The following is a 26,081-nucleotide window of genomic DNA, read 5'->3' on the forward strand; positions in this document are numbered from 1 at the left end:
CACAAATGTGCCTACCAGGCCCAATAAGAGTACAGTCAAATAAGAGCTCACTGGGGTCTCTGTGGCTATACTCATGGTCAGGGAGCTGGGGAGAGGGTAATTTCCATGCAGCATGCATCCTCTCTGTCAGCCAAGGCTCTGCAATAGAGCTTCCTCTGTATCTAGTCTGGGTATCAGAGCATTCAGGAGTAGGCATTCTGGTGATTAAAACAACATCATGTTTTGAGATTAGATTAGAGGGTTTTATTACCTACAAATGGCTAAAGGGACAGGAGACATGAAAATGTTTTTGCTGTAGTAAAGGAAGAGGAATGTTCCCAGTTGTAAGGATTTTATCTGGACATGTGTGATTGGATGAATTGGAACACTTGCTCCCCATACTAAGCACTTCATTGTCTCTTTTGGGGTAGCTCCCATTGGTTGCCTCCTCCACAGGGATGTTCCCCTTCTTCCCAATATCCAATAGGACACAGGTATAGTTTGACCATCAGTGGTTAAATATACAGACTCCAAGAAAGGCCCAAGCCAGTTACGGCTCCTGGTTCTCTTTTGTTAATGAATGACCTAGGGAGGGTCTGGGACCAGCACTGGTCAGTGAGAGGTGAAGGGAAGTTTCCAGGGTGAGGCTGAGTAGGGAGGCAATGAGAAATCCCTTTGCTCACTATCACTTTTCTTATCTTCTGTTTTGGATAATTTCAGGTGATGCCTGAGATAGAACAGTGATCTTACGCAACTGAGCGCTGTTCCTCTTAAAGTTGAGAGGAAAGGTCAAGCATGAGGCAGGTGAGCAGAGGAGGCATGAGAAGAGCCTGGGTTTGTGCTGACATCACTGACTCAAGCCCATTCTGAAACTCCTGCCTTTTCTGTCAAGGAAATAATAAATATCCTGAAGGTTTCAATTTGCTAGCTGGACAGTTATAGATTGTTACTTACAAAAACTGCTACCTTTAAACTCTAAGAAAACATTCAACTACATACCTAAACAAAGTTTTTTTCCCTTTAAATATAATAAGGTGATTAATAACATAATCTTATAGAGACAAGTTACTAAAGTAGATTTACTTTCTCCTAGCAATAGCAAGCTTATGTTCTTTTTGAGGTTTTCTACATCCACCAAATTATAACAAAGGCAACATAAAAAGCAAGAACAGCTATGAATCATTATGTAGAATGCGAATTACATGAGGGTCTGTAGCAAATGACAAAGTCCACATTTAGAATAAAGCATAACATACTGTTAGACATAAATTTATAGGTAATATAAATATCCAAAATCAGTCACAAATTTAAAAATCAAATTTCCTCCTGATAATTTTGTTTAGGTTTCACCTAGCCCAAATCTTGGACTCCAAGTTTTAGTTATATAGAACTTAATCAAACAGTCCAGGAAATTGTAAAATAAATATGTGTGTGTGCATGTGCGCATGTGTGTGTATGCCTTGCTCTAAAAGTGTATGATATATGACCCATGAGGAGGTCGCTGAAGGTCTTTAACTTCTTCATTAATTAGGTCGATTTTGTGTAAGTGGTATAAGACGTCAAAGGGGGGAAAGTAAACTAAACAGAAAGAACCAGTCAATTTAGCCTTACCCTGGCTTTCAAAGGAGATCAGAAATGTTTATAGAACATTTAACTCTTCTTGTTTAATCATCAGATTGGGTTTGATTCTAAAGAAAGGGATATCTCTTCTTTTACTTCTTTGGCTAAATGCACAGCTATTTTAAATAAGGCTCTGCCAACTTATAAACTATGAGGGAAAAACGCAGGCCCATGTTACTCACGTTTCTCAAAGTTGTTTGAGTAGTTTTAGGCAAATATTATTGCTAGTGGAAGACACTAAACAAGATACTGTAGCACTGTAGCACTGTCGTCCCGTTGTTCATCGATTTGCTCGAGCAGGCACCAGTAACGTCTCCATTGTGAGATTTGCTGTTACTGTTTTTGGCAAATCGAATACACCACAGGTAGCTTGCCAGGCTCTGCCATGTGGGTGGGATGTAAAAAATATCTGGCGGGGGCGACCAGGGGAAAAGCCCAGCAGCTCTCCCCGTCGGCGGCCCCCGGGTTCGGGGGTCAGTCCCGGGCCACTTGGCCAGCCGGAGTGGCCCAGACCATGGGGCAGATGGAAGAGGAAACAAGGGCCACGTGAGTTGATTGATCAGATGTCGTTTATTCCATTCTCTTCATGAGCCTGTTCCAGTCTCTCTGAGCTCCCCATTTCTCCTCTCTCCTCTCTCTCCCCCAGCACTCTTCCTTCCTAATTCCTCACTCCTCCATCCCTGCTCTCTGGATTCTCCTCCTCTTCACTAGTCTCTCCCTTACTTGTCTCTCCCCTCCTTGCCCTCTAGGCTACACACAGTCCGATAGCAAAATCAACATAAGAAAGCTGTTCCTGAGGGCCACCAATTTCAAAGGAAACACCACTAGGGGAATTCCAAAGCCCTTCCTGACTGCCAGCAGGCAAAATACCTCAAGGTGTTTTTCTCCTTTCCTCAGTCCAAAAACTCCATCAACATCTTAATACTAGTTATTTTTGTATGGACACAATAAGAGATACATTGAGGCTTGTACGGGAACTTCTTGCCACAGACTCAGACTAAAGCGCTCAGGCCAGATTAATCATTCCTAACCCTAGCAAGGTCTGAATCTAGTTATTACTTTCTGGATCATGACCAAGCTCTTAACTTATAGTTAAGCATTAGGCACTTTGGCCAGGCCCATCTTGATGCCAGGGTAGTACACAACTCACTGCTTGCCCTGGGTCTGTCCCGTCCCTCATCAGGACCCTGCTTTTGGGAGTGCTAGGAAGTAAGGGCAGCTGAAGTTTAGGTCGAGAGAACAGATGCCCAGGAGAAACTATGCAGAGTCAAATGACTCTCAGGTTACAAAGCATAGCATTTGCTACAGTCTTCCTGGGCCCAAACAAAAGGACATGGCTCTGAATAAACTATGCAAAGGACTCATGGAGAAGAGAAAAACAATATTTACAAGTCAATAGAACACAAAGAAAGAAATTACAAATAAATACAGAGGAATGGGAGCACTGTGATGGGAGTAACCCAATAAACCTAAACTACTGGAGTCTATGTTATCCTACAGTGGGATACTCTCGGTAGCTTGCTGGGCTCTCTGGGAGGCTGTGAGGGACAGAGGGAGGAATTGAACCTGGGTTGGCCGAATGCAAGGCTATCGCTCTAGTCCTAAACAAGATACTAATAACACAAATGTAGAACAAAATTCAGTAAACCCTTGAGAGTAGTAAAATATGGTAAAGAGAGAGATGGAGCTCAAACCTATTTCTACTCTCTCCTGAGCAGAAAGGAGGTCTGCCTGACCCCTGGCTTCCTCCTCTTTTGGGGTGGCTGAGTCCGAGCCCAGTTAATGAATTCGGAGAGCAGACACTGCTACTTCCAGAACTGGCCTACAGAAATTCTTTGATGTGCTCCCCGAAACTCCTGTCAGCTTAAAGAGCAAGAATCTAGATCAAAACAAAAATCTGACCTCAGAATCCTATGCACTCAACATTGATTCAGTACCTCCCCCCAATACTTTTATTTCTACTGGTAACATATATTGATACTTACAAATGAGAAGCTCATTTATTGAAAAATGAAAATACAAACTACACAAACACTATGTAATAATATAATGTTACCATGAACCATATCAATCCTAACAAAAATATCAGGGAAAAAGTGGCATTAGTTTATAATCTCTAATGTACAACTTAATAGAAGAGGAATCACCAAGGATTCCAGGGACAGGTAAGTTTGATTCTTTAATTTTTTAATTAAAAACATTTTTGAGCTACACATGGCAGTGCTGGGGGGGCTACACGGAGCTTGAGGGGGTCTCTCCCAGTGGTGGTCAGGGGACTATGCAATACCGAGTTTTGAGTCTGGTCTCCTACTTGGAGACAAATTCTGAAGTGTATCTGTTGTGATATTCTGGTTTAAGATATAGTAAAAGCTCCAGACTTTCCACAGATATACAGTTGGGGAAAGGGGCTGAGGTACCTTGGTACAAATACACTGAAGTGTTCTCAGGAAGGGTGGGGGCCTCAAGCTCATACTCTGAAATCCTTCCACATCACAACTATGTTGCAGAATTTAGAGGAAGATTTTTTTTTTTTTAAGACCGAGAGAAGCACAGAGCAATGGCTAAAAGGCTTTAGTTTTTCAATTATTGCATGAACAGCTAGCAAAGCAGCAACTTCTCCACTGAACAAAGATGCATATTAAATATTTTTTGAGTGGGAGGTGTTTGGGCCACACCTGGATGGGTTCAGGGCTTACTCTGGCTTTGTACTCAGGGATCACACATGCTCAGGATACCATATAGGGTGCCAGGATGAAACTGGGTGGGCCACATGCAAGGCAAGCGCCTTACCGCTGTACTATCTCTCTGGCCCTGATCTTTGGTTGCATTAAGACATTATGATGAAGGCATTAATGTGTTACAGTGACTAGGACTTTTCTGATTAAAATGTAAACTCACATGGTGAGAGGTGCAGTGATTTATTCAGTGTTCCATGGCTCGGAGGCATGTGTCCAGTGCTCCTACTCCTGGTCTCTATACTGTACCTCCTACTGACCTGACCGACACATTGCTTAGCACACCTCAGAACTCAAGACGCACAGCCTAGAAAATGTAAGGAAAATGTATGTTCTTGTGCTGATGATAGGCTTCTTCAAGAATATGCTACTTTTGCATTCTCCAAAAAAATTAAAGAGAGTTGGTTTGGAATAAATAGGTGAAGAGGAATCACCAGGGATTCCAGAGACAGGTAATAATTGGTGTGGTAGGAAGACTTAGTGCTGATTTCTGTGTTTTGCCACCAGGTTGCATTGTAGGGTATTGCACTGCAGAAGATGTTTGTGTACCGGATAGAATATGATTTTGTCATTAACACAGTTGGAGTTGTGCCATTTGGGGGAAAAAATTGACGAATTATGAGGTGATAATATTAAGTTAAATATGTGAGGAAGTGAAAGACAATTATCAGATGATTTTACTCATGGGTGTAATGTGAATAGTTATAACGAAAATGAACCAGCAAAACCCCAAAACCTCCTTAAACTAGTTGTGGTGAAAGTATGGTGGTTATCGGGGATGGGTTGTCTCTATTAGCATCAGATGACTTAGTGATTTTTTTTTCTAGAAAACTAAAACTTAACCCATGAATAAAGTTCAAAACTATTAATAACAGCCTTGTCTTTTCTTTGTCTTTCTTAACTGTGTGTTTCCCCCATTCCCAATACAAACTAGGCAAAGGATCTGGCTGAGATGTATATGGGCCGGATATACTGTAACTTCTCTGTCTATATAGTTGGTACAGAGAACAGAGCCTATGGTATGCACAAGGAGGCTTAATTTTATTCTGTAAAAAGTAATTGGAAATCCTTTGTTAGTAAAATCTCCAAGGTTAAAATACTACAAAAACAATGTGCAGATTAGTCAAAACGTGTCTGTCAGCCAGATGTTGCCTGTCTACTGCCAATTCTTAAAGAGAGTCTGTCTTGCTGAGTCCCGACAGCCAGGATTGTGCCAAAGTGCTGGGGATTGTGGCATTACTGTCCCTTTGGGAGCTGGACTCTGGGTTAGACCCCACAGGGCCATGGCAGGAGCAGGGGCAGGTGTCAGCTCTCTGGTGCCCTCAGTGCTCTGTTAGAACCAAAAACCTCCAAGAATTCTTTGGAGGGAAAGTCTCAATTTCATGAGGAAGAAGGGCCAATTCTCTGTTTGTTTTCTTCAGTGTCTCCTGCTTTTTGATGAAGGTCCAGCAAGCGGAATGTGTTCAAGCCATCTGTGCTCAAGGAATGTGAGAGATTGCAAGAAACTAATTTAAAACTGACTTCTGCAGGAGTACATAGATGGTGGCCCTTTTCCCACCCAGAACTGAAAGCATAATATTTTCTTGAAGGTATAGATCTTGCCACAAGTCCAGATCATGGGTTCTGAATGGAACTTTCAGTTCTGGTCTGTGGAACTGTAATACAAGTGATTTTTTCCCCCACAAAAATGCAGGTTTCTGCTGTGGCAAGTGAAGCACCTTGGTTTTTTTTTTTTTTTTTTTTTTTTTAGGGGGCCTAGAATGAGTGAAAGGCCTGTGGATGGCATTTCTCAGGTAGCTCAAGCAGCAAGGACGTGACTGGGAGAGACCCAGTTTCTCATCATAAAACTGGCAATTTCAAATAGGTCCTGGTCCCCAAATCAGGGAGGGCATATGGTGTCTCACTGGATGCTGGCACAGAGAGATAACAATTCTGGAGGTCCTGCAGAATGGGACTATAACTCAGAAAAGAGGAGAGTGAACCCCAGGATGGACTGGTTGACCCTGAGTTGACAATTGACACAGACTTAGCTACCACTAATAAGGCAGAATGGCAGCTTGAGATGGCAAAGACGTTCACATTGAACAGGAAATGACTTTTCACTTGAGCCTGGAGTCTGAGACTTCACACTCCCTGTCAGAGGTTTGTGAGTGAGATTTCCTTGAAGCCAAGAGCAACCAAATTGCTGGAAGTATACTCAGGTTCATAGTTGGGAGCCCTATGAAAGAAGGGAGATGGGGACGCTGTCTCTGTGAAGTGCTCCACCAACTTGAGGGTTCAGAAGATGGACTTTTTTCAAAGTTGTCCCAAGCTTCTACCGAGGCTTCTGTAGCTTCTATAAGCTTCCCAGACATTGGAGGTGGGTCGTGCAGAGAATGGGGAATGGCTTTGGGCAAAGCCGCTTTCTCCAGCAAAGAACTCTCCCAGTGTTAGGAGATGGATCCTTGAGTCCTGGCAGTGGGACTAGGGTGCATGACAGCACCCATCAGTCAGCAAGTGAGACAATTTTGGACAGCATGGTAATCCCTGGGTGCTGACATAATAATAGATGTGTACGTCATTCCTTCTCTCTGAACTGGGTGCTCAAATTCTATGAATTGGTGAATATAAAGGTATTTGCTGGTGGCTTCTACATGAGTAGGATAGGTGCCACAATATTGTTTTCCTAAATATTTTCTATATGTGAAAGCTGAGCTCTTATAAGCTGGAAGTACGGGCAGAAGAACAGGCAGAAGGCGGCAAAACAGGCAGAACAAGGCAGTAAAATGGACAAGGCAAATATACAGAAGGGTTTGCTCTGTAAGTTACAAAGCCATCCCAGGAACATGGAAACCTGTCCTGTGTTTTCATTTCTTTTGGTAGTCCTTTCTCCCTGGAAGTGTTCTTTGAGCACTAGTCCTGAGAGCTGATCAGCACTGAAAGGGTTCTTTATGGGAAAATAAAAGTGGGAACCATCACACTAAATACCTCTTGATGATTCTGGATTACACTGAATTATGGAGAAATACTGCACATAAGAAACCTATAGATGCTGGGGCCAGAGAGGTAGTTCACAACAGGTAAGGTCCTTGCCTTGCATGTGGCTGACATGCATGGTTGAATCCCCAGCATCCCTGGATGCTGGGGTATGATCCCTGGAACACAGTGGGAATGATTTCTGATTGTAGAACTAGGAGTTACCCCTAAGCATTGCCAGGTGTGGACCCCAAAACAAACAAACTAAAAAGCATTAATAAAGAAAAGGAAAAAATAAAAGAAGTAACCTAGAAACCTATAGATACTTGTAAAACACAAATCTTCTTGTTGACAGGCAACAGTCTTTGCATTCCATGGAAAATAACGTTATTCCCCAGGGCCTCTATGTGGAAAGCAAGTGGTTTGCAAATTTACTTGGTCCTCCAATATAAATCTTTCTTCGTGGAACCTTCAGTAACTCAGTGCCATTTTCTGTGGCTCTTGATATATGTATTTTTTAATCTGTGGAGGAAAATCTTGGCTGACACTCTTCCCCAGTAATAAAAAGTTCATCACATTACAGCAATAGTCAGACAGGGCTATCTCTTAGACACGGAAATGGATCTAAAAATGACCTCAGCCATATAGGAAATATTTAGTTTGGTCACTTAGTTTAATTTTCTAAGATTCTGGAACTTCCTTTTAGAGCAGTTGAGCTGTGGTTGGTTCAGAAAATCCGGTAGGTGCCAACTGTGGGAGCCAAACCCCTTCACCTACAGCAGCCAGTCAAGAGGTGCTCAAACACAGGAGACTGAACAATATGCCCAGATCACACCCCAGCAGAGCCAAAGCGGCAGTGCGGTTCTTTGGCCCACTCTCTTAACTGTTCCTTGCCAGCCCTCATACTGCACCATTCCCTTAAAAATAGATGATAGGCCTTCTGCCCAGACGAGACCTGAGCGGCCCCACACGAATGCCTCCTCCGCTCCTGAACGACCAGGGTCCTGGAGGCCCACTAACTAATTTCAGCACCAGTGGCTTCTCGCAGAAATGTCTCTAGACTGTGAACTAAGCTATGGCCCCATGCCGCCCCAGGACGAGAAAAGTTTTTCTCTCTTGACCTTTCCTTTCAGCCGTGGCGGTGGCGGCGGCGGCGGCAGCATGGTGACCACCATCTTTTAGAGCCCACTAAACAGAGGTACGAGCTTGCAGTGATGCAACTTCTGGCAGAAATTTCTCTGGACTTAATTACTAAAATACTAGAAATCCAAAACCTAGCAGCAACAGCGGCCACGTGACCTCATGTGCTCTTTATTCTCAGCAATGGCAAACAAATTATCAAATGATGCCTTTTTGGCAGGTCTGATTGCTGGGGGAAAATTCCAAATAATAATAATAGTGTGTTTTCTGTTGAAATATTGAATGCAATCAAAGTAAAGAGTAAAGTAAAAATCATCAGCCACATAGGCGTGGGGGGAGGGGGATAGGAATTATACTGGGGTTCTTGGTGGTGGAACATGTGCACTGGTGAAGGGATGGGTGTTTGATCATTGTATGACTGAGACTTAAACCTTTAAGCTTTGTAACTGTTATCATGGTGATTAAATAAAATAAAAATTCCCTCCCCCCCAAAAATAGATGAAAAATACAAGAAAGGGCTCAAAGCCCACTTTAAATGAATCTGACATGGGGCCAGATTGGTAGTATAGGAATTAAGGCACTTGTCTAGCATGCAGCCAGTCCTGGTTCAGTCCCCAAATGATCAACTGCCAGGAGTGAACTCTGGGAACAGAGCTAGGAGTAAACCTGAGCACTGCCAGGCACAGCACAAAAAACAAACAAACAAACAAAGAAATTGACAAAATAGTACCTCTAAAGAGAAAAATCACTTTTTAAGTCCTGGTTTGGAGAAACTAATGTATCTAACATAAAAAAATTAATCTCTGGTACTTGTTGATTTAAACAGAAATTGAGTAAATATTTCAGAGAAGAACTTGACACTTATATAAGTAATAAACCCTATGTTTATGAATGGTGTAAACTATGCCCTTATCCAGCCATCTCCATATTTACAGCCAGAACTTCTGTGTTCTGCTTGTCTGGACCATGTTTTAGTCTTTCCAGAAGCCACCTAGGTTTTCTGCTTGCAAAGAAAAAATCAGATTATGAAGCCTTTTCTATGGAAAGTGGCCTTGAGGCAAACCAGGGTGTTCTCACAAACCCTGGGCCAGTAGGTGGGTTCATCCATCGGAGCCCCTTCCTACGAATGTGATGAGATGCCAGATGTGACCTGCCTTTTGGGGGCATGAATATCTCTCCATCCACACTTCCCATCACGTCTGCTTTTAGCTGTTTTTAATGTTCTGCTCGCCCCCTCTGAGCTGTGTGCACCAACAAGCCTGTGTGTGACCCTCCACAAAGACGAGGAGGCAATGAGGTCAGAGACATTTCATTCTCTTGAGCCTTGGTTGCCCGCAGTTCCTTTCTTATGTGTAGTCAGAGTGGCTAGAGCACAACTATTCGAAACCCAATGATTTTTGACCAATGGCCTCAACTTCCTCTCCACAAAACCTTGAATCAGCTCTGCCAAGTTTCACTTCCTGCCAGACCCCATCTCTAGTGTCATTTCTAAGAAACAGCAAAAGAGCCCAAACATAAGATGACAGGGCAATATGTATCCTGAAGAAGCTGCCCTTGAATAGAGGAGGCCGCAAGGCTTCAGAGCAGCCCTGCACTGCCACGTGCCCCTGGGCCTCCAGGCCACCAAGAGAAAGAAAACAAAATTGAATTTGATTGAAAGAAAGTCCTGAAAGGTGCAGGACCAGCTGCTTCTCTAGATTGACTTTCCATCTGGTCCAGAACACTGTGCTGGGTATAGAAATGGGGACAATCATATTAAGCTATCTAGTTAACCAACTAATAAACCCTCAAGCTACCTGCCCCTGCAAGCTGAACTGATTTTGAATATATAGGTCTCTCTTTCTCTTCTCTCTCTCTCTCTCTCTCTCTCTCTCTCTCTCTCTCTCTCTCTTACATACGCACAACATCCACAAATGATGATGACATTAGGTAATGTCATCAGTTCTTAGAAAACTCACAGAGCAAAGATGATACAAAGGGCTGGAGCACATACTTTGCATGTGGGAGGCCAGGGCACCACCTCTAAATACCGCCAGGGGCCATGCCCAGGCACTGAGTTGGGAGTAGCGCTGCTGTGTGTGGCCCTAACCCTTTACACCCTACCCCACCCAAAAGGAAATTTATGTAGAACTGCCATCTAGTGCCAAGTGTACATAATTACTCTGATAAATCATCCTGACTGGCCCTTCGTAATCAAGGATTTCAATGTCCTATTGTAGACTTTGTAATAAATATTCATAGTGTGCTTAGTGCGGAGCAAGTCTGCCCTGTTATACTTGATCAGAGTTCAAAGTACTCTAGTTTGAACCGTGTGAAGTTGCCATTCTTTTAGGTAAACCTATCAGACATCAACTATTTGCTATGGTTGAACCTAAGTAATTTATAGATTTTTTTTTCTTTCATTCATTCGTGTGTGTGCGCGCGCGCGTGTGTGTGTGTGTGTGTGTGTGTGTGTGTATAGTAAAAACAGGTTTTATTGGTAGTTCTAAGAGGGGGTGGGGGAAAAAATGACAAATGTGCCTAAGAAAGAACACGGGCTTCTCTAGAGTGCAGAGAGGGTCCCAGTACACATCCCAGTGTTAAATTATGAAGGTATGAAAGTCCACATCTCAGGAGGGGAGATTCGGGCACATGTACTCAGGCACCACATGCATGCAGCTGCAACACATGTGCTCAAGCAGTGTATGTACCTAATTTATAGGTTTCAATCTAATGGATTTTTCTCTCAAATTGGATTTTAATATCAAAAGTTTAAGTAAAACTGTCACATAGACCATCAGCTGCTAGGGAAAATTGCTTCATTCCATCCTTCCTCCCTTTCCTCCTTCAATAACTGTTGATTAAGCGTCGTGTAAATACAAAAGCCCATTAGCTGACAGGAGTAAGATCAACCCTGACCCTAACTGTTCAGAGCCCACAGGGGAAATGGGTGTGGAGTAGCTAGTGGTAGAGTCTGGACATGCTTCAGGGAAGGAAGCAGAGATGAGAAGGGGAGAGGAAGGCGGGGAGGGGTTGGATTTAGGAGAGTCCCTAGGTAGGAAAGCCCCACAGAGGTCTGGACAGTGCTGCACAGAACTGCAGGGGAGTGTGGTGCAGGGCAGGAGGGTGGACAGTGCTTCTAGTTCACAGGCTCACAGTGACCAGTGACTCAGGGACTGGAAAATGCTCGCGTGTTCAGCCAGCCCAACACAGAACACATCGGCCTTACATGCTTGCGGCCTGTTGCCCCCCTTATCACAGTTCTCTGGGAAGCACTAGGATGGTTTTCATGGGGATGCCCAGATACATATTGAAATAACTTGTCAAGGACCACGCGGCTGCTGACCCAGAGACCATGCCTGTGGCTGTGTCCAGCACCTGCTCTGTGGGGAGCTGCCCTCCAGTGGCCACTGAGGAGCCCCTTAATACAAAGAAACAGGAAAACAACAACTTCTTTAGACAATGAGTATCTGCTGGGACGGCTGCTAGTTTAAAGTCTAGAAATATGTATATGTATACAAATATTTGCATGCACGCATATTTGATACTTGGCATATATGTAACCTAGACAGTTTGTCATACTGGACGACTCTGGAACAGAGCAAAACAATTAATCATGCATAGATAATTATAGATTATTCTATAAAATATAATAATAATTACATATTAAAATAATGCACATTGGAGAAAAACGTAGATTATTACCCATTGATTTCATAGTTGCAGTATGTAATATTATATATAGCATATATTTTCTACATTATATTTAAAATCACATGTTGTTTGCATGCAATTTGCATAATTAATAGCCAATTAATAGTAGATTGTTAACTACATATTCATATAGTATATATTATGTATAGCAGGTTATATATTACAAAACATTAATTAATCAGAACAGGCAAAATGATAATTGATTAAAAACAAGCATCTATATTATTATCCACTTATACATCATTTGCATATGTCAGCCATACATTGTTTTCCACAGTGAGTGCTGTCTTCCCCTGAGGGAGGCCGGGAGGATGGGGTATGGGTGCTGGGGGGTCGGGTTGGAACGGTAGCTGCCCCACTGTAACTGGGGTCACTTTCTTTTTGTTTGTATAAAGAAAGTAAATTTGGGGTCAAAGAGATAGTACAGTGGTTAAGGGGCTCGCTTTGCCAATTTAGGTTCAATTTGGGTTGAAAAATTCTGCCAATTTGGGTTTCCTCTCTGGCACTCCTTATAGTCTCCAGGCTCCCACCCAGGGTGCTCCCTGAGCAAGCCCGAGCACTGAGCCAGGAGGACAGTCCTGAGCACAGTCAGATGTGGCTCACATAAATAATAAATGAAATAAAAGAAAAGGATAAGAAAAGAAAAGAAAAATGAGAGAAGGTAGATTCTCAGGGGGACACTGGGTGATTCACTTTCTGGGAAGGGGGTGGTAAGCCAAATAAATGTAGGACCCTCTGTTCTGTAATATGAATCACATGTATGGAATCTGCGTTATTAACTATCACTTTAACTGTTTCCAGGATTGCCTCTATGTTTCATAATAATCCTAGAAGAGGCTCAGCCAGAGCACCTGGGGAGCCCTGGACCAAGGCTTGAACATCTCCTGGGGGGCAGGGTTTGGGTCAGACCCACGGCATCAGCCATTCTGCACGTGGACTGGCCCTGTTCTCACGCGCTGCCTGGGGAACTGTGACAAGCAGCGTAAGCACCGTCACCTGCTTCCCATCTCATTCCAGCTGCACACTACCAGGGACTTGGAAGCTCACCCTTGCTCTTTTATTTCCATTTTAATATCCCTAAGCTTTTGAATGAGAAGGTTCATATTAGGGGGCCCAAGAGATTGTAGAGTGGGTAGCGTCAGCCTGGGTCTATTCCCTGGTATCACATAAGGTCCACTGAGTCTTGCCAGGAGTAAACCCTGAGCACAGAACCAGTAGTGAGTCCTGAGCACTGTCGGCTGTGGCCTCAGAAATGGGAAAAAAACAAGACACTTTTTTTTTTTCCTATGAAGGGTTAGGAGCTGTAAAGTCCAGCTTGATGAGTATTTTGTTCCACCATAAGGTTCAATACTGGTTAGCTTGCAGTGCCCAGAAAAGATGTTCACTTACCCTCCTGGCCAGGGTGGGTGAAAGGGATCTAGCAAAGGGCACTAGGGAGCTGACGGTGCCTATCACAAGCCTTAGGACCAACACAGTTTTTGGGGTGGAGATTGGCATTTGTTTGTCACAGAGAAGTCGAAAACTTTAAACTGCTACTTTCAAAGCTTGAGGAAAACCATTTACTAAACTTGGGCTTTGAAGCTGGGAAAACTAAGATAATTTGCTTCGGCAATTGTGTTATCCTTTAAAAAGTGGAAAAAGTGGGCTTTTACAAATTTGCCAACAGCTATCAGCTTTCGGAAGGAAGACACGTCAGGATTTGTGTGCCTGCCCTGGCTGCATCCCGGTCTCTCGCCCCAGCCTGTCCTCCATGCTGCCGTTCCTTCTTTATAAAACCTACATGGCAGACAGGAGCTGCAGGGCCTTGGAGTTAAGTCAAACTTCCCAGCCGCCTTTCCTGGCCCTTCTCAAGCTCCCCCACTCAGAGCTTCCCCCTTGCAGGTCAAGAGCTTCCTGCTGCTCCCTTTGCAGCCCACAATCATCACTTCTCCAGAATATCTTTCTATCTGGGCATGGCTCTTCTATCTTGCTTGCCTTTGGGTCTCTAAGCATTGTCAGCTGCAGAAAACAGGAGCCACATGGGCTGCAGGAAATAGGGACTCAATCCCAAAGAGCACAGGAACAAAGAGACAGGAAATGACAGCTCATAAAATCAAGGCTGCTGGTGCTCAGATGATCCCTTTAAGGATGGAGGAGTAAACCTCTGTCTTAATTCTCCTAGCAAGACTCACCTATTGTTCCTGTGCTGTGCCTCATCCCGAGCTAGTCGCTGTATTTGGGATCACCCAGCTCTGAAAAGAACAGCTCTTGGCACCGAGTAGGCACGTGATGGGCACTGATCCTCTGCAGCGAAGGCTGCAGGAAGGAAGGTGACACCCTGCAAGCAGCTCACAGGGGTCCTCCCAGCCATGCTGAAACCACAGAAAAGGCACATCCTACAGGATCAGGGCGGGTCAGGAAGACTTTCCAGGACCAGAAACACCCAGCCTGATCTGTAAGGGTGTGTAGAGGTCCCTAAGTCACCGCAGGATCTGGGGCAGGAGCACTTTGAAGAGGAGGCAAGATGCGAAGTGAAGACTGAAAGGCACTGCACCATTAGTGTGTCCAGAAACATCACTGTCCCTTTGTGCTGTCTCCTGAGATGGTGAGGGAGTGGGTGAGGGCAAAGCTGTGTGTGCATATGTGGGTGTGTATGCATACGTGGGTGTGTGTGCATGTATGTGTGTGCCTACATGTGTGTGTGCGCAATCATGTATGCTTGTGTACAAATGCATGTGTGCAAGGTGTGCATGTGCATATGTGCCTGATGTATGTATGTGTGCCTGTGTGTGCTTATGTGCATGTCTGTGTGTGCATGTGTGCTTGTGTGCACATGTATGTGTGTCTGATGTATGCCTATGTGTCTCTGTGTGTGCTTGTGTGTGTGCATGTTGTGTTCCTGTGGACCCACAAATGTGTGATTGCCAGAGGATGGGACAGTCATAAAGAGCCTGGAATCCTGCCCCAGGAGTTCAAGTTCAGGCAGCTGGGTCTCTTAAAGGGTCTTCCAAGTCAGGCTAAGGGGGTTCAGTTGGATTCCAGGGCAGTTCCCAGCATCCAGCACGATGCTCCTGAATAAGTTACTCCTGCCTCCCCACTCCCTGCCACTCCCCCCACTCCACTCCTCCCCACTCCTCCCCTAGCAAAAAAGCACATGAGCCCACACCCCTTGTAGGTGCCCCTGGCATGCAGAGAAGGCACAGGGAATTCTCAGAGAATGACACACCACCTTTGTGTCACAGTTGATATAAGGAAGGAACTTGAGGCCAAAGGGACCCTGCCTGGCTCTGTGCTCCTCACAGATCACACCTGGGAGTGCTCCAAGGAACAGATGGCATACACGGGATGGAATCAGGATAGGCCACATGCAAAACAACTGTCTTTAAGATAAATTATTTTTAAAGATCCATGGTTTACAAAGTTACTGATAGTTGAGTTTTAGGCACATGATAATTCAACTCCAATCCCTCCACTCACGTGGACTTCCCTCCACCAGTGCAAAACAACCGTCAACCTCTATGCTTTCTTTTCGTTGACTGGCTGCAGGGGAAAATGGAAGTGGAGTGAATTAAAAACACTCTGTGTGTCATAGCACAGACCCAGAGAGTGGAGTTGCACTGCTCTACGAAAAAGGAAGCTGGGCACTGCTCCCTAACAGACATGAGGGGGACCTCTGGGTTCAATTTCCTTCATCCCTATTTACTCCATCACCATTGGGAGAAGGAGCGGCAGACTGGTTGCTGAAGTCGGGCATTTCATCCTCACCGGGGGATTTAGTGAAGGTCTATAGAGCTTTATAATATTGCCAGATCCATTTAAAATTCATAGAGTTCTGGGTGAAAGAAGCACATGGGGATTTTCTTTAAGAAATCTCAGAGGGAGGTATATTTGTCTGCGATGAATCCTGCTTCTCAGAAGGAATTCCCTTAGTTTATATAATTCTGTACAAGGACAAATTAGTTAAGGTGGAAGATGATTCAAATCATGCCACAGAGACTGGAGCCTTGATGTTTGAAGAAGGAAACATTATCTAATGCAATGCTTTGCTTAGAAGGTTTAAAGTTCAACAGAAAACAATTTGTTTTTGCTTTGTCCATCTAGTGGTGTGGGAAGGACAGTAGACTGGAAGTTAAACTTTCTTGTTACTATTTACAAGTATCTGACCATTCTATGACCAAGAGTTAATTTCTGGGTAACTATAAGCATTCACTTTCTCTCTTCCTTCTGATAGAGTAGGAACCCTAACCTAAGAATTATTATAAAGTTGAATAAAATAATGTAGGTTTATAATTGATTAAAATTAACACTGCTTGATAAGTGCAAAATTGGTTCCTTTTTTTACCTATAACTCTCATAAGATCATTACAGATTAAAAATAGTAAAAGTAGCTCCTACCAGTTGTTTTATATGGAATTTCTTTATACTGATGTAAAATATGGTAGTCTTACTTTGTTAAGGACATGTTGGGACATGCTCAGCTCATAATACTGTGTCTTATTTTTGAATCTCAACCTGTGTATTAAAGAAGTAGCAAAAAAATATTTTTGACCAAGACACTAGGGAAAAAAAGTATACACAAAAGACAACACACACACACAAACTCAAAACTTCCACTGACTTTAGTTCATATTTCTAAACTGTTGTAGCACTGTCATAGCACTATCATCCCATTGTTCATAGATTTGCTCGAGCGGGCACCAGTAACATCTCCATTGTAAGACTTGCTGTTACTGTTTTTTGGTAAATCGAATACGCCATGGGCAGCTTCCAGGCTCTGCCGTGCGGACAGCATACTCTCGCTAGCTTGCTGGGCTCTCCGAGAGGGACGGAGAAATCGAACCCAGGTCGACTGCATGTAAGGGAAATGCCCTACCCGCTGTGCTATCGCTCCAGTCCTATATTTCTATTTTTTCAGTCCTATATTTCTAAATTGCATATTTCTAAACAAAACAGAAAAATTCTTAGGTGGTAAGAAAGTGAAGAGATATATACAGCTAATCCAAATAATCAATAAAATCCTTTTAGATGAAAACTCCTTACAAGTGGATATGTTACATATACATGTGTAGGGAACACATTGTAAATTTTGCATATAAAATGTCATGAATCTATACATGAAAATAATTGTTTTCTTATATACAATTAAACATATCCCTATATCAAATGATACAATTTAGAAATTTTTGTGTTTTGAAAATTCTTGTTTATTTAGCTTTATATAGAAATTTTTACTCAGGACTTTGAGATTGTTGATTGTCAGTGTCACTGTCATCCCATTGCTCATTGATTTGCTCGAGCGGGCACCAGTAACATCTCCATTGTGAGACTTGTTGTTACTGTTTTTGACATATCGAATACGCCACGGGAGCTTGCCAGGCTCTGCTGTGCAGGCGAGATACTCTAGTTAGCTCGTGGGCTCTCCGAGAGGAGCAGAGGAATTGAACCCGGGTCGGTCGTGTGTAAGGCAAACACCCTACCCACTGTACTATCATTCTAGCCCTGAGCTGGTTGATTATGAAATTGAAATGTTTTGATATAAGTCATTTTAATTATTTTAATAGAGGCAATACTGGGAAATAATCTGTATTCATTAACTAACAACTGAAATATCTCATACTAGTTGGTGTTGCCAGGCGTGGAACTCAGGGCCACGTGCATGCTAGGATATGCATGATTGCTTGGCCATTGTCTGTCATTTTATTAAACAAGTCTCCAAATGACACAACATAGGAGTTGAGTTTACTATCATGATGTCAATATCTAGTTCATATCCATATTTCTCTATCCTGGTGCATGTATCATTATTAATTCTTTGGGTCACATAGGAGTTAATTCAATGAATAATTGACAGCCAACTATATGCCATCTTCTCACAGAGCTGGGATCCAAGTCACAAACAAAGCTCTTCTCTGGAGTCATTAAAAACAAATAAAAAAGGAACAAATCTCAGTTGGACTTCTTGATAATTGTTAAAGCCGCCAAGTCACACGAGAACAATAAAAGTTGCATTTGTAAACTTTAACTTATTTTTTTGATGGTTAGACTTCATTAGCTTTATCTGGGGATTAGGTGCAAAGTGAAATATTAACTTTTTGGAAACTTCAAAGTGAATATGCATAAGGAGCAACACAACCAATGAAGATTTTTAAAAACTATCCCCATCAAACCCGGCTTGACATGTCATCATTGAGAAATGAGCCATGCCAGTTCTGCAGCCTATTCTAGCGGTCATGAAAACAAACCACCTTAGACACTCCCCTCTTCCATTGATGTCAGTGGGAACCAGTCTGGAAACAAAATCCTTCCTTCTCCCCACACTCCATCTGCAGCAAGAATCGCACAGACTCCCACACAGACCAAGCCTTTCATTCAGAGAGACCACAGCTGGTAGCAAACCTTTCTTTCTGTGGGGCCTGGAGGTGTGGGGCTCAATTATATTTTGCTGATAATGGGGAGTTCTGGGGTGCTATAAAGTCTTGCTCTGGGCACACTGCAGATGGCCTGGTGCTTAAGTCATTTTGTCTAAGAGGAATTCTTGGACCAGAAACATAGTACAGAGGCTAAGGCATTTGCCTTGCATATGGCTGACCCCAGTTTGATCTCTGGAACCATCAGGAGTGATACCTAACCACAGAGACAGGGTAAGTTCTGATATTTCTCAGAGCTCACCAGGGCTTTCTGGAACACTGCTTTTTTTTTTTTCTCAGCACATACAACCACTGGATGGTTGGCAGACACCTGTTCCAGGGGCAGGAGATGGAGAAGGTAATCCAGAAGGTCCCTGTCCCTAGGTAATCAGCCAGCACCCCACCCGTACCCATTTTGGTACACACTAGATGTCTTCCTTTGAAATGTGAGCATCACCTCCTTTTCTTTTCCTTTTTAGGTCACACCTGGTGATGCACAGGGGTTACCCCTGGCTTTACATTCAGGAACTACTCCTGGCGGTGCTTGGGGGACCATATGAGTTGCTGGGAATCGAACCCAGGTCGACCATGTGCAAGGCAAACGCCCTACCCACTGTACTATCAGTGGGTATCCAGCCCCGAGTATCACCTTCTTAAGTGATACTGTGGCTTATTTGGATCAATGGAGATGAACCTGACTTTTCTGGAACAATGACAGCTAAGGTGAGCGAGGAGAGCAGGGAAAGAGAGGGCAGTAGGAGGTACAGGGAAAGAGCAAGTATGAATTCTCAGCCTCAGCAGGCAGCAGGAAACCTACGCTCTGCTCAGACATTCCCATTGCCAGCGCCAAAGCAAAGCAGGAATTCACTGACCAACAGGACAGCCAGTGGTGTCCAGGAGTGGCTCTGGCAGGGGCTCGGGCCAAAATGGGGACTCAGTTTCTCACCCTCTCCAGGCTCCATTTCCTCCATGCTAGGGGAAGCCTCTCCTACCACCTTTTACGCTGAAGTCAGCCCCGGGGAAAGAGGGATTGCAGTCCTGCAGAACTCCGGGAAATGCCAACAGGTGTCATTGGCTTCCCCAGGCCCACCCTTGCCTTACGCAGAGTGTCTCGGGGAAATGTGGCCAGTTGGGTCAGCCTCAAATCACAAGTCCTCCTCTGGATTGAGGGCAGGTTTGGAACCCACCAAAAGTACATAGACCAGGAAGGGTGGGGATTCTGGGGCAACTGCCCGAAAAGGGTGTGTAGCTTCTGGATGGCAAGAACGGTAGCTACACCCTACGGGAGGGCAGGGGAGACAGGAAGACTCTAGGTCCAGATTTGATGGATAGAAGATGGGTGCAAGGAGAAGTACCAGGAGTAAGAAGAGGGTGGCACCCAAGCCAGGACAGAGGAGGAGCATGCAGAAGCCTTCAAGCTAGTCCGGGCCCAGTGGCTTTTCTGTCACCATGTCACCTTGACCTTTGCACTCCCTTTCTAATCTCAGCAGGGAAGGGTGTGTGGACTGACCAATTTTATTATTATTATTGGTTGTTTACATCAGAATAAGCTGAAGAGCCACTTGCAAAGGAAAAGGACCCAATCCCTCCTGTAATTCACCCTACAAGGAGAGCCACTAGCAACCGAACAACAGTCCTGGAGTCAGAATTATCTTTCTCCCTCCTCCCCCAGCCCCCAGCTAAAGGTGGCAGAATGGGCACCCCGGTTCCTGGTTCCTGCCCTACACCTTCCTGGAGATGGGTACTTATCTTCTCCAACAGACCTGCTGCTCATCCACTGACCATCTGCCTCAAGCAGAGGTGTCCAAAGTATGCCAGCACTGCTCGGGGGACCCCAGAACTCAGTCAGATTCCATGAAGTCAAACTGTTTCTTTTCACTATTTTTGCCACTGACTACCATCACAGTGAATCTTTAAGACACTGTCATTTGTTACTGTGGATTGATCATCAGAAAGAGAAACCCACGTTTATCTAAAGAGGCTGCAACAGATTCTTTCCTCAGTGACATCTGTGTGGCGAGAGCTTCTTCCTGGACTTCAAACAAAACGATTTATCATCCCAGATTGAACACAAAAACAGATGTGAGAATCCAGCTGCTGTCCATTAATCTAGGCACTAAGGAGATTTATAAAAGCGTAAAACAATGTCAAGGTTCCCGCTGATTTTATTTTTCATATTGGGTGGGATTTTTTTCACAAAAATATGTCATGTACCTAAAAATATTTTGTTACTACTATTCTTAAAAGGAAATACTCGAATCTTTGCGTTGTTTTCAAATATAGTAGCTTATATATATACATGTCAACATATATAAACTATGTAAAGGCTTTTTGTGTTTTTTCGTAATATTAAGGAGCACAAATGTTTACCAAGACCAGAATGCCTGAGCCTGCCAGGATTCAAATGAATCAGAACCTTGTGACCATTTGTACAGAGCCGGGAGAATTTCCCACCTGTTTATGCAGCGAATGAGCAAAAACCGCAAAACAGATACCCCCAAGTCATTGTATATTCTGTTATATGCCATAAAACCCGAGGAACGAGGATGATTCAATAAATTCATTGCTCAAATGTGTTCTTGCTCATTACTCCCACATCTGTTAGGGTTGGTCCCTGGAGGATGTCATACGTGTGCAATTTTTCTCTTACACACTAGATGGCACTACAAGCATAAAAATACTTAGCAAAGGCCATCTCTAAATTCTGTTTTTCCAGAGAGACTTTGGTGGGGGATGAAAAGGGAAGATCTGCTCACTTTACACTGGCTCGCCATAATGAAGTAATATGATTTCTTTTTGTTATGCAAAGCTCTAACCTTGTGTCCACTGATAGTGAAGAATTTATAAAACGAAATTTTCTGATAAAAAATTAATCCCGTGACTAGAATATGAGTCTTTCTGCTTTTCTTCTACACAAGGAGTGCTTAGCTTTAGCTGCACATTCAGATCACCCAAAATCCAGATGCCATAATTTAGCCCAAGTAACTGAATCTTATTTTCAGGGTGGAGGCAACTGGGATTTTTGAAATCTTTCCAGATGATTTCAGGGAGTGGTAAAACAAAGAATCAGAGAAGAGTAAGGCAGTAGCATAGGGGTTAAGACTCTTGCTTTGCACAAGCCAACCCAGGTTTGATCCCTGGAACCTCATATAGTCCTCCAAGGCCTGCCAGGAGTGATCCCTGAGCACAGAGCCGGGAATAAGCCCAATAGCTGCTGGGTGTTACCCCCAACCCAACCCAACCAAAAATACAGACTACAGATCACAGTCCTATGAACTTTGCTTTTAAGAAACTGGATGGCCTTCAAGGAGGTGATATTGAAATTTTCTTGCTCCATTATTAGGTATTCTCAATTTGAGTCTAGTTCATTTCCCCCCTTTTATTCAAATTTTAGCTAATAATCCAGGAAAGGCAGTGAGCGAGGGGAAAAGTTGGGGGGAAAGAGCAAAGCAGGGAGCCAAGGATGTAACTCTATGGTAGAGAACTTGCCTTGTGTGTGTGAAGCCCTGGGCTGGATCCCCGGCGCTGCAAAAAACAAAAGCAAACCTTGGAATCAGCTCCAGTAGCCAGAACCCTTACCCCCCCCCAACTTACTCTCTCCAAAGTGCTCTCATTAGAACTATTTATGTGGCGATTGAGGTAGAACATGGATGCCAGTGTCTGAATTGGACATAAAAGTCTCAGTGATAGCAGCATTTGAGGAGGTGAAACAAGACTTTCTTGTTCTCTGCCATCTCTATGAGCGCCTAGAGTCTAACCTTTCTCCTTGAGAACTTGTGCATCACCTAGGTAACCCTAAAAGCAGAAATGCCAGAACTTGCTCATAGAGGCTGTGATTCTGTAAGGGGCGAACAGTTATTTCTCAGAAAGCTCCCAGTATTTCCAATCTGCAGCCAGTTTGAGCATCGCTGGCCCAACCAAAACAGCTATTTCTTTATGACTGCATGAAAAGTCTCACACATTAGGTGATTCTTATACCAAAGAGTGCTCTGCAGAACCGGCTTTCAGGAGCAAATGTAATCGAAGTTCAGATCCATTCTTACAGTATGAGATCTCATTCTCTTTCATGACTGCGCGTGCCGAGCGGGAAGATGGATGATCGCCGTCATTACTGTAAGCTGTCACTTTCACTAGCAAAGTTATGCTCATCTTCATTTCTCCCCGACGCTGGTGAAAAGGTTGGTTCTATCAGTTACACATTATTTCCGAGGGATCTCCGGCAGGGAGCCAATCTACAGGTTTTCTAAGCCCAGTCACAGGAGCCGATCTTCCTCTGTTCTTCCGTGCGTCTACGAGAACAATTCAGCCTCTGCCTTTGACAAGTGTAGGTGGCGTCTCTGCCTGAGGACGGGCGGTGGGCAGCCCTGTTCGCATCAATAGTTCTTGAGGAAGTCACCAAGCCTCATCACCCACCCAGATCAAGATGCCGTGCAGAATGGCATAATTAGGGAGCACATCCAGGGACCTTGGCACTGGAGGGCTTTCCGTGTCTATTAGAACACTCATGCCCACCCAAGAGCAGAACTGCGTCTCTTCACTCCTCATTGGTTACTCTGAGTCATTTCCCCCTCCTGGCTGCCATAACTCATTCCCCATGCTTTTCTCCCCCACACCAGGGATGCTGACCCCAGGACCTGCAACCTTGCCCTCAGAGGTACCAGCTGGAGAACAGGGATGCTGTAGATGCTGTAACAGGAGTTAGATTATTTCTTCTTTTCCCCCTTTTCTTGGGTGACTGTGTTCCCTCTTGTCAGAATCAGGGGGCTCCTAGTCCTATGGGCCCTGCTAGGTGAGGCCCCACTTCTTTACATTGGGGGCCCCCTTTCTGTTGCAGCTCCCTTCTCTGATAGCCCTCCTTCTAGGTGAGAGCCCCCTCCCTCTGAAGAAGCTCCCAATTGAGGACTGAGCACATGCTGTAACCCTAACGCCTTCAGCAGGGTGTGTGTGTGTGTGTGTGTGTGTGTGTGTGTGTGTGTGCGCACGCCTGGAACTGAAACGAGGTAAGCTGCATGCAGAGCACCTTAATCCCTGTATCCGAGCTAGCTAACCTTTCTCATTTTTTAAGGGGACTCATCTATTCTTCATTGGACTTGGTTTACTCAGACCCTCACAGGTTGGACTTTAAAGACAAGAAATCAAAGAATAACCTGGGTTCCAACTAGTCAATCTGTAGGGGAGGAGGAAGGTGTCCAGACATTGGGTTTTCAGTCTTGGGGTGTGCACTGGGGACACCTCAAGCCTGTTCACACTGGCTGATGCCACATCAATGCTCCATGCCAGATGCTAAGCTTCACTGAGAGGTAATGTTCAAATGAGCCTTTCAGGTGATGTTGATGCTGCTGTACCCAAGGACCACACTTTGAGAACCACTGATCTAATCCATGAGAGGGGTGCAGCTGTAAAAAAAAATAATCTGGAAAAGTTAGGGCTGGACTCAGATGGACTCCCTCACTTCCTGAGTGTCCCCCACTGCCTTCTGGGGCCCCTCCTACCCACAACCCTCCTGAGTGGCAAATTGATATCATCTGTTCTTGTCTCTCACCATCGGCCACTGTCTCCCTGAAGCCTCTGTGTGCACAAGTGATGGGAGAAGGGGGTTTACTCACAAGTAGGCACAGGACAGGAAGTGGCAGGTAAAACACTTCAGCTCCTCTGAGGAACAATTCTACACAGCTTCTTAAAGGTGTCCAACTCAACCGCCTACATGTCCACAGTGTCCTTCTTGACCTTGCACTCTGCTCCCTGAGATACTTCTTAGATGACTAAGCAACCCAGCACTGGCCCCTGGGGCTCTGCATCAGGGAGCTGTGGACGTCATACTGAGGGACTAGCACTAAGCTGCTGACTAAGCAAATCCAAGAGGAAAACAACAGCAAGATCTACACTCTGATGGGGAAGCATTGCCCACGGCCTCCAGCCCCTGGGTGCCATCAGGGGACTGGGCAAACAATCACATAGAGTCGGTCAGAACTGTGCAGATGAGAAAGCGCTGGAGACTCACTCCCAGGCCTGCTCCCTCTGCTCCAGGGAAGTAGAGAGAAGAGAACAGCATAAGGCGAGGAGAGCCCAAGCGGGAGGTGACGACGCCAACCATGAAAGCAAAACCCTGGACGTAAAAGAAAGTCACTTCTACAGGAAAAGACAGAGGCTGGGGGAGGGAGACCTTTCTCTCAGCTCCCCTGTGAGGGGGAACTTCCTAAATGGGCCCAGGGTCCAGAAGGGGGACTTCCCGGTTGGGCAGTGAGGCAAACACATCCAAGCATTGTCACTTGCTGCCACAGGGAAGCAAGAAAAATTGGGCAGCAGGAGAAGGGGCAGAGGGTCCTCACAGAGGCCGCTGATGTGAGCAGCTCTTGGATTCTTCAAGGGGTATTTAATGATTTTGTAGATGAAAAAGAAGCAAAATCTTTTTTCTTGGCTCACACAAAAGAAACCTAGTACAATGTACATACCGCATTGTAAGGGATTCTTTTCATTTAATAACTGTGGGTAATCTTTTCATATGAACCCATACAAATATATTGTTCTCTGTGACTGCCCAATGTTCCTCTACACGGAGTTACTATAATTCACCAAAGCAGTTTCCAACAGGTACTCAAATTATTTTCTAGCACTCCTATTACAGAAAGCAGTGAGATGAGAGAACTGATTATATATTTGATTTGTATATACATATATGTACACACACACACATATATATATATATATATATATATATACAGATATATTATTTTTCCTAATGTGCCAGGGATTGAACCTAGGGCCTCAAACACATGAGGTTGGCATTCTACTACTGAGACATCCTCTCTGTCCTTCAAATGTGTTTTTTATTATATTAAGGACACTGGTGATTTCTTGCCAATAAAACATAAACACAATTTAATTCAGCAAGCCAAAGTTACTTAATAACATGTGCTACTGAAAACACTGTTGTCACATATATTGGATTCCGCGGGTGTCCTTTCTAAGGAAGCTTAGTTATAGCTAGTCAGAACGATGTGTTTTCAAAATCAAGCCACATAAATATTGAGTGATTCTTACAGCCAATTGACTTAGAATGGTCAGAAACAAGGGAGGCTGTTTAAAGCAATAAGAACAGCAAGGGTGGAACGAGGCCTGGCAGCTCCACGGATTTCAGAGGCTCTGAATGTGCATTCTGGAAGCCCGGGTTTGATTCTTCACCAGGCCATTGTGACGTAGTGAAACAGGCTCATGATTCCTGTCCTGTGTACCTGGACAAGCTGTTCTCAGGACACAAGGGGACATTACTGCATGTCTCTGAATTCTGTTTATGAACTCTTAACGTCTGAACCAATGTGTAGTCAGAATGGTATATTGCTCACAGCTGCTGCTATTGGAGGTCGGCAGATAATCCATCTACGGAATGAGTTCTGCTATAAATTTCACAAAAGAAATTACACTGGGCGTAACTATTTTAATTAAGTGTGCTGAATGGTGGCCCTAAGATATGATAGTTTGAAAAGCAATTAAAAACAAAATCAGTAACCACTGCAGCTCTTTTTTTCCCCCACCCTTACAGGTCCCTGCCTCATCTACCGTTACTAGAATCAAG

General features: G+C 44.2%; 1 protein-coding gene and 1 non-coding gene across 3 annotated transcripts in view; both read right to left on the reverse strand.

Annotated features, from left to right (window-relative positions):
• CHN2 (chimerin 2) overlaps positions 1-26,081 on the reverse strand; it is a 338,489-nt gene that overhangs the window by 88,935 nt on the left and 223,473 nt on the right. Inside the window, exon 7 of one of the 2 annotated variants that reach the window (XM_055143780.1) lies at positions 21,998-22,033. The exons of the other annotated variant lie outside the window; for it this stretch is intronic. Coding sequence (XP_054999755.1) covers positions 21,998-22,033 — 36 coding nt within the window. The remainder of the gene's footprint in view (positions 1-21,997; positions 22,034-26,081) is intronic. 2 annotated transcript variants of the gene reach the window in all.
• On the reverse strand, positions 5,238-5,370 carry LOC129400972 (small nucleolar RNA SNORA51). Its single transcript, XR_008628016.1, has one exon. It is a non-coding gene; the product is annotated as a small nucleolar RNA SNORA51 (small nucleolar RNA).

The sequence above is a fragment of the Sorex araneus genome, chromosome 1 (assembly GCF_027595985.1).
Source record: "Sorex araneus isolate mSorAra2 chromosome 1, mSorAra2.pri, whole genome shotgun sequence".
NCBI classification, from domain to species: Eukaryota; Metazoa; Chordata; class Mammalia; order Eulipotyphla; family Soricidae; genus Sorex; species Sorex araneus.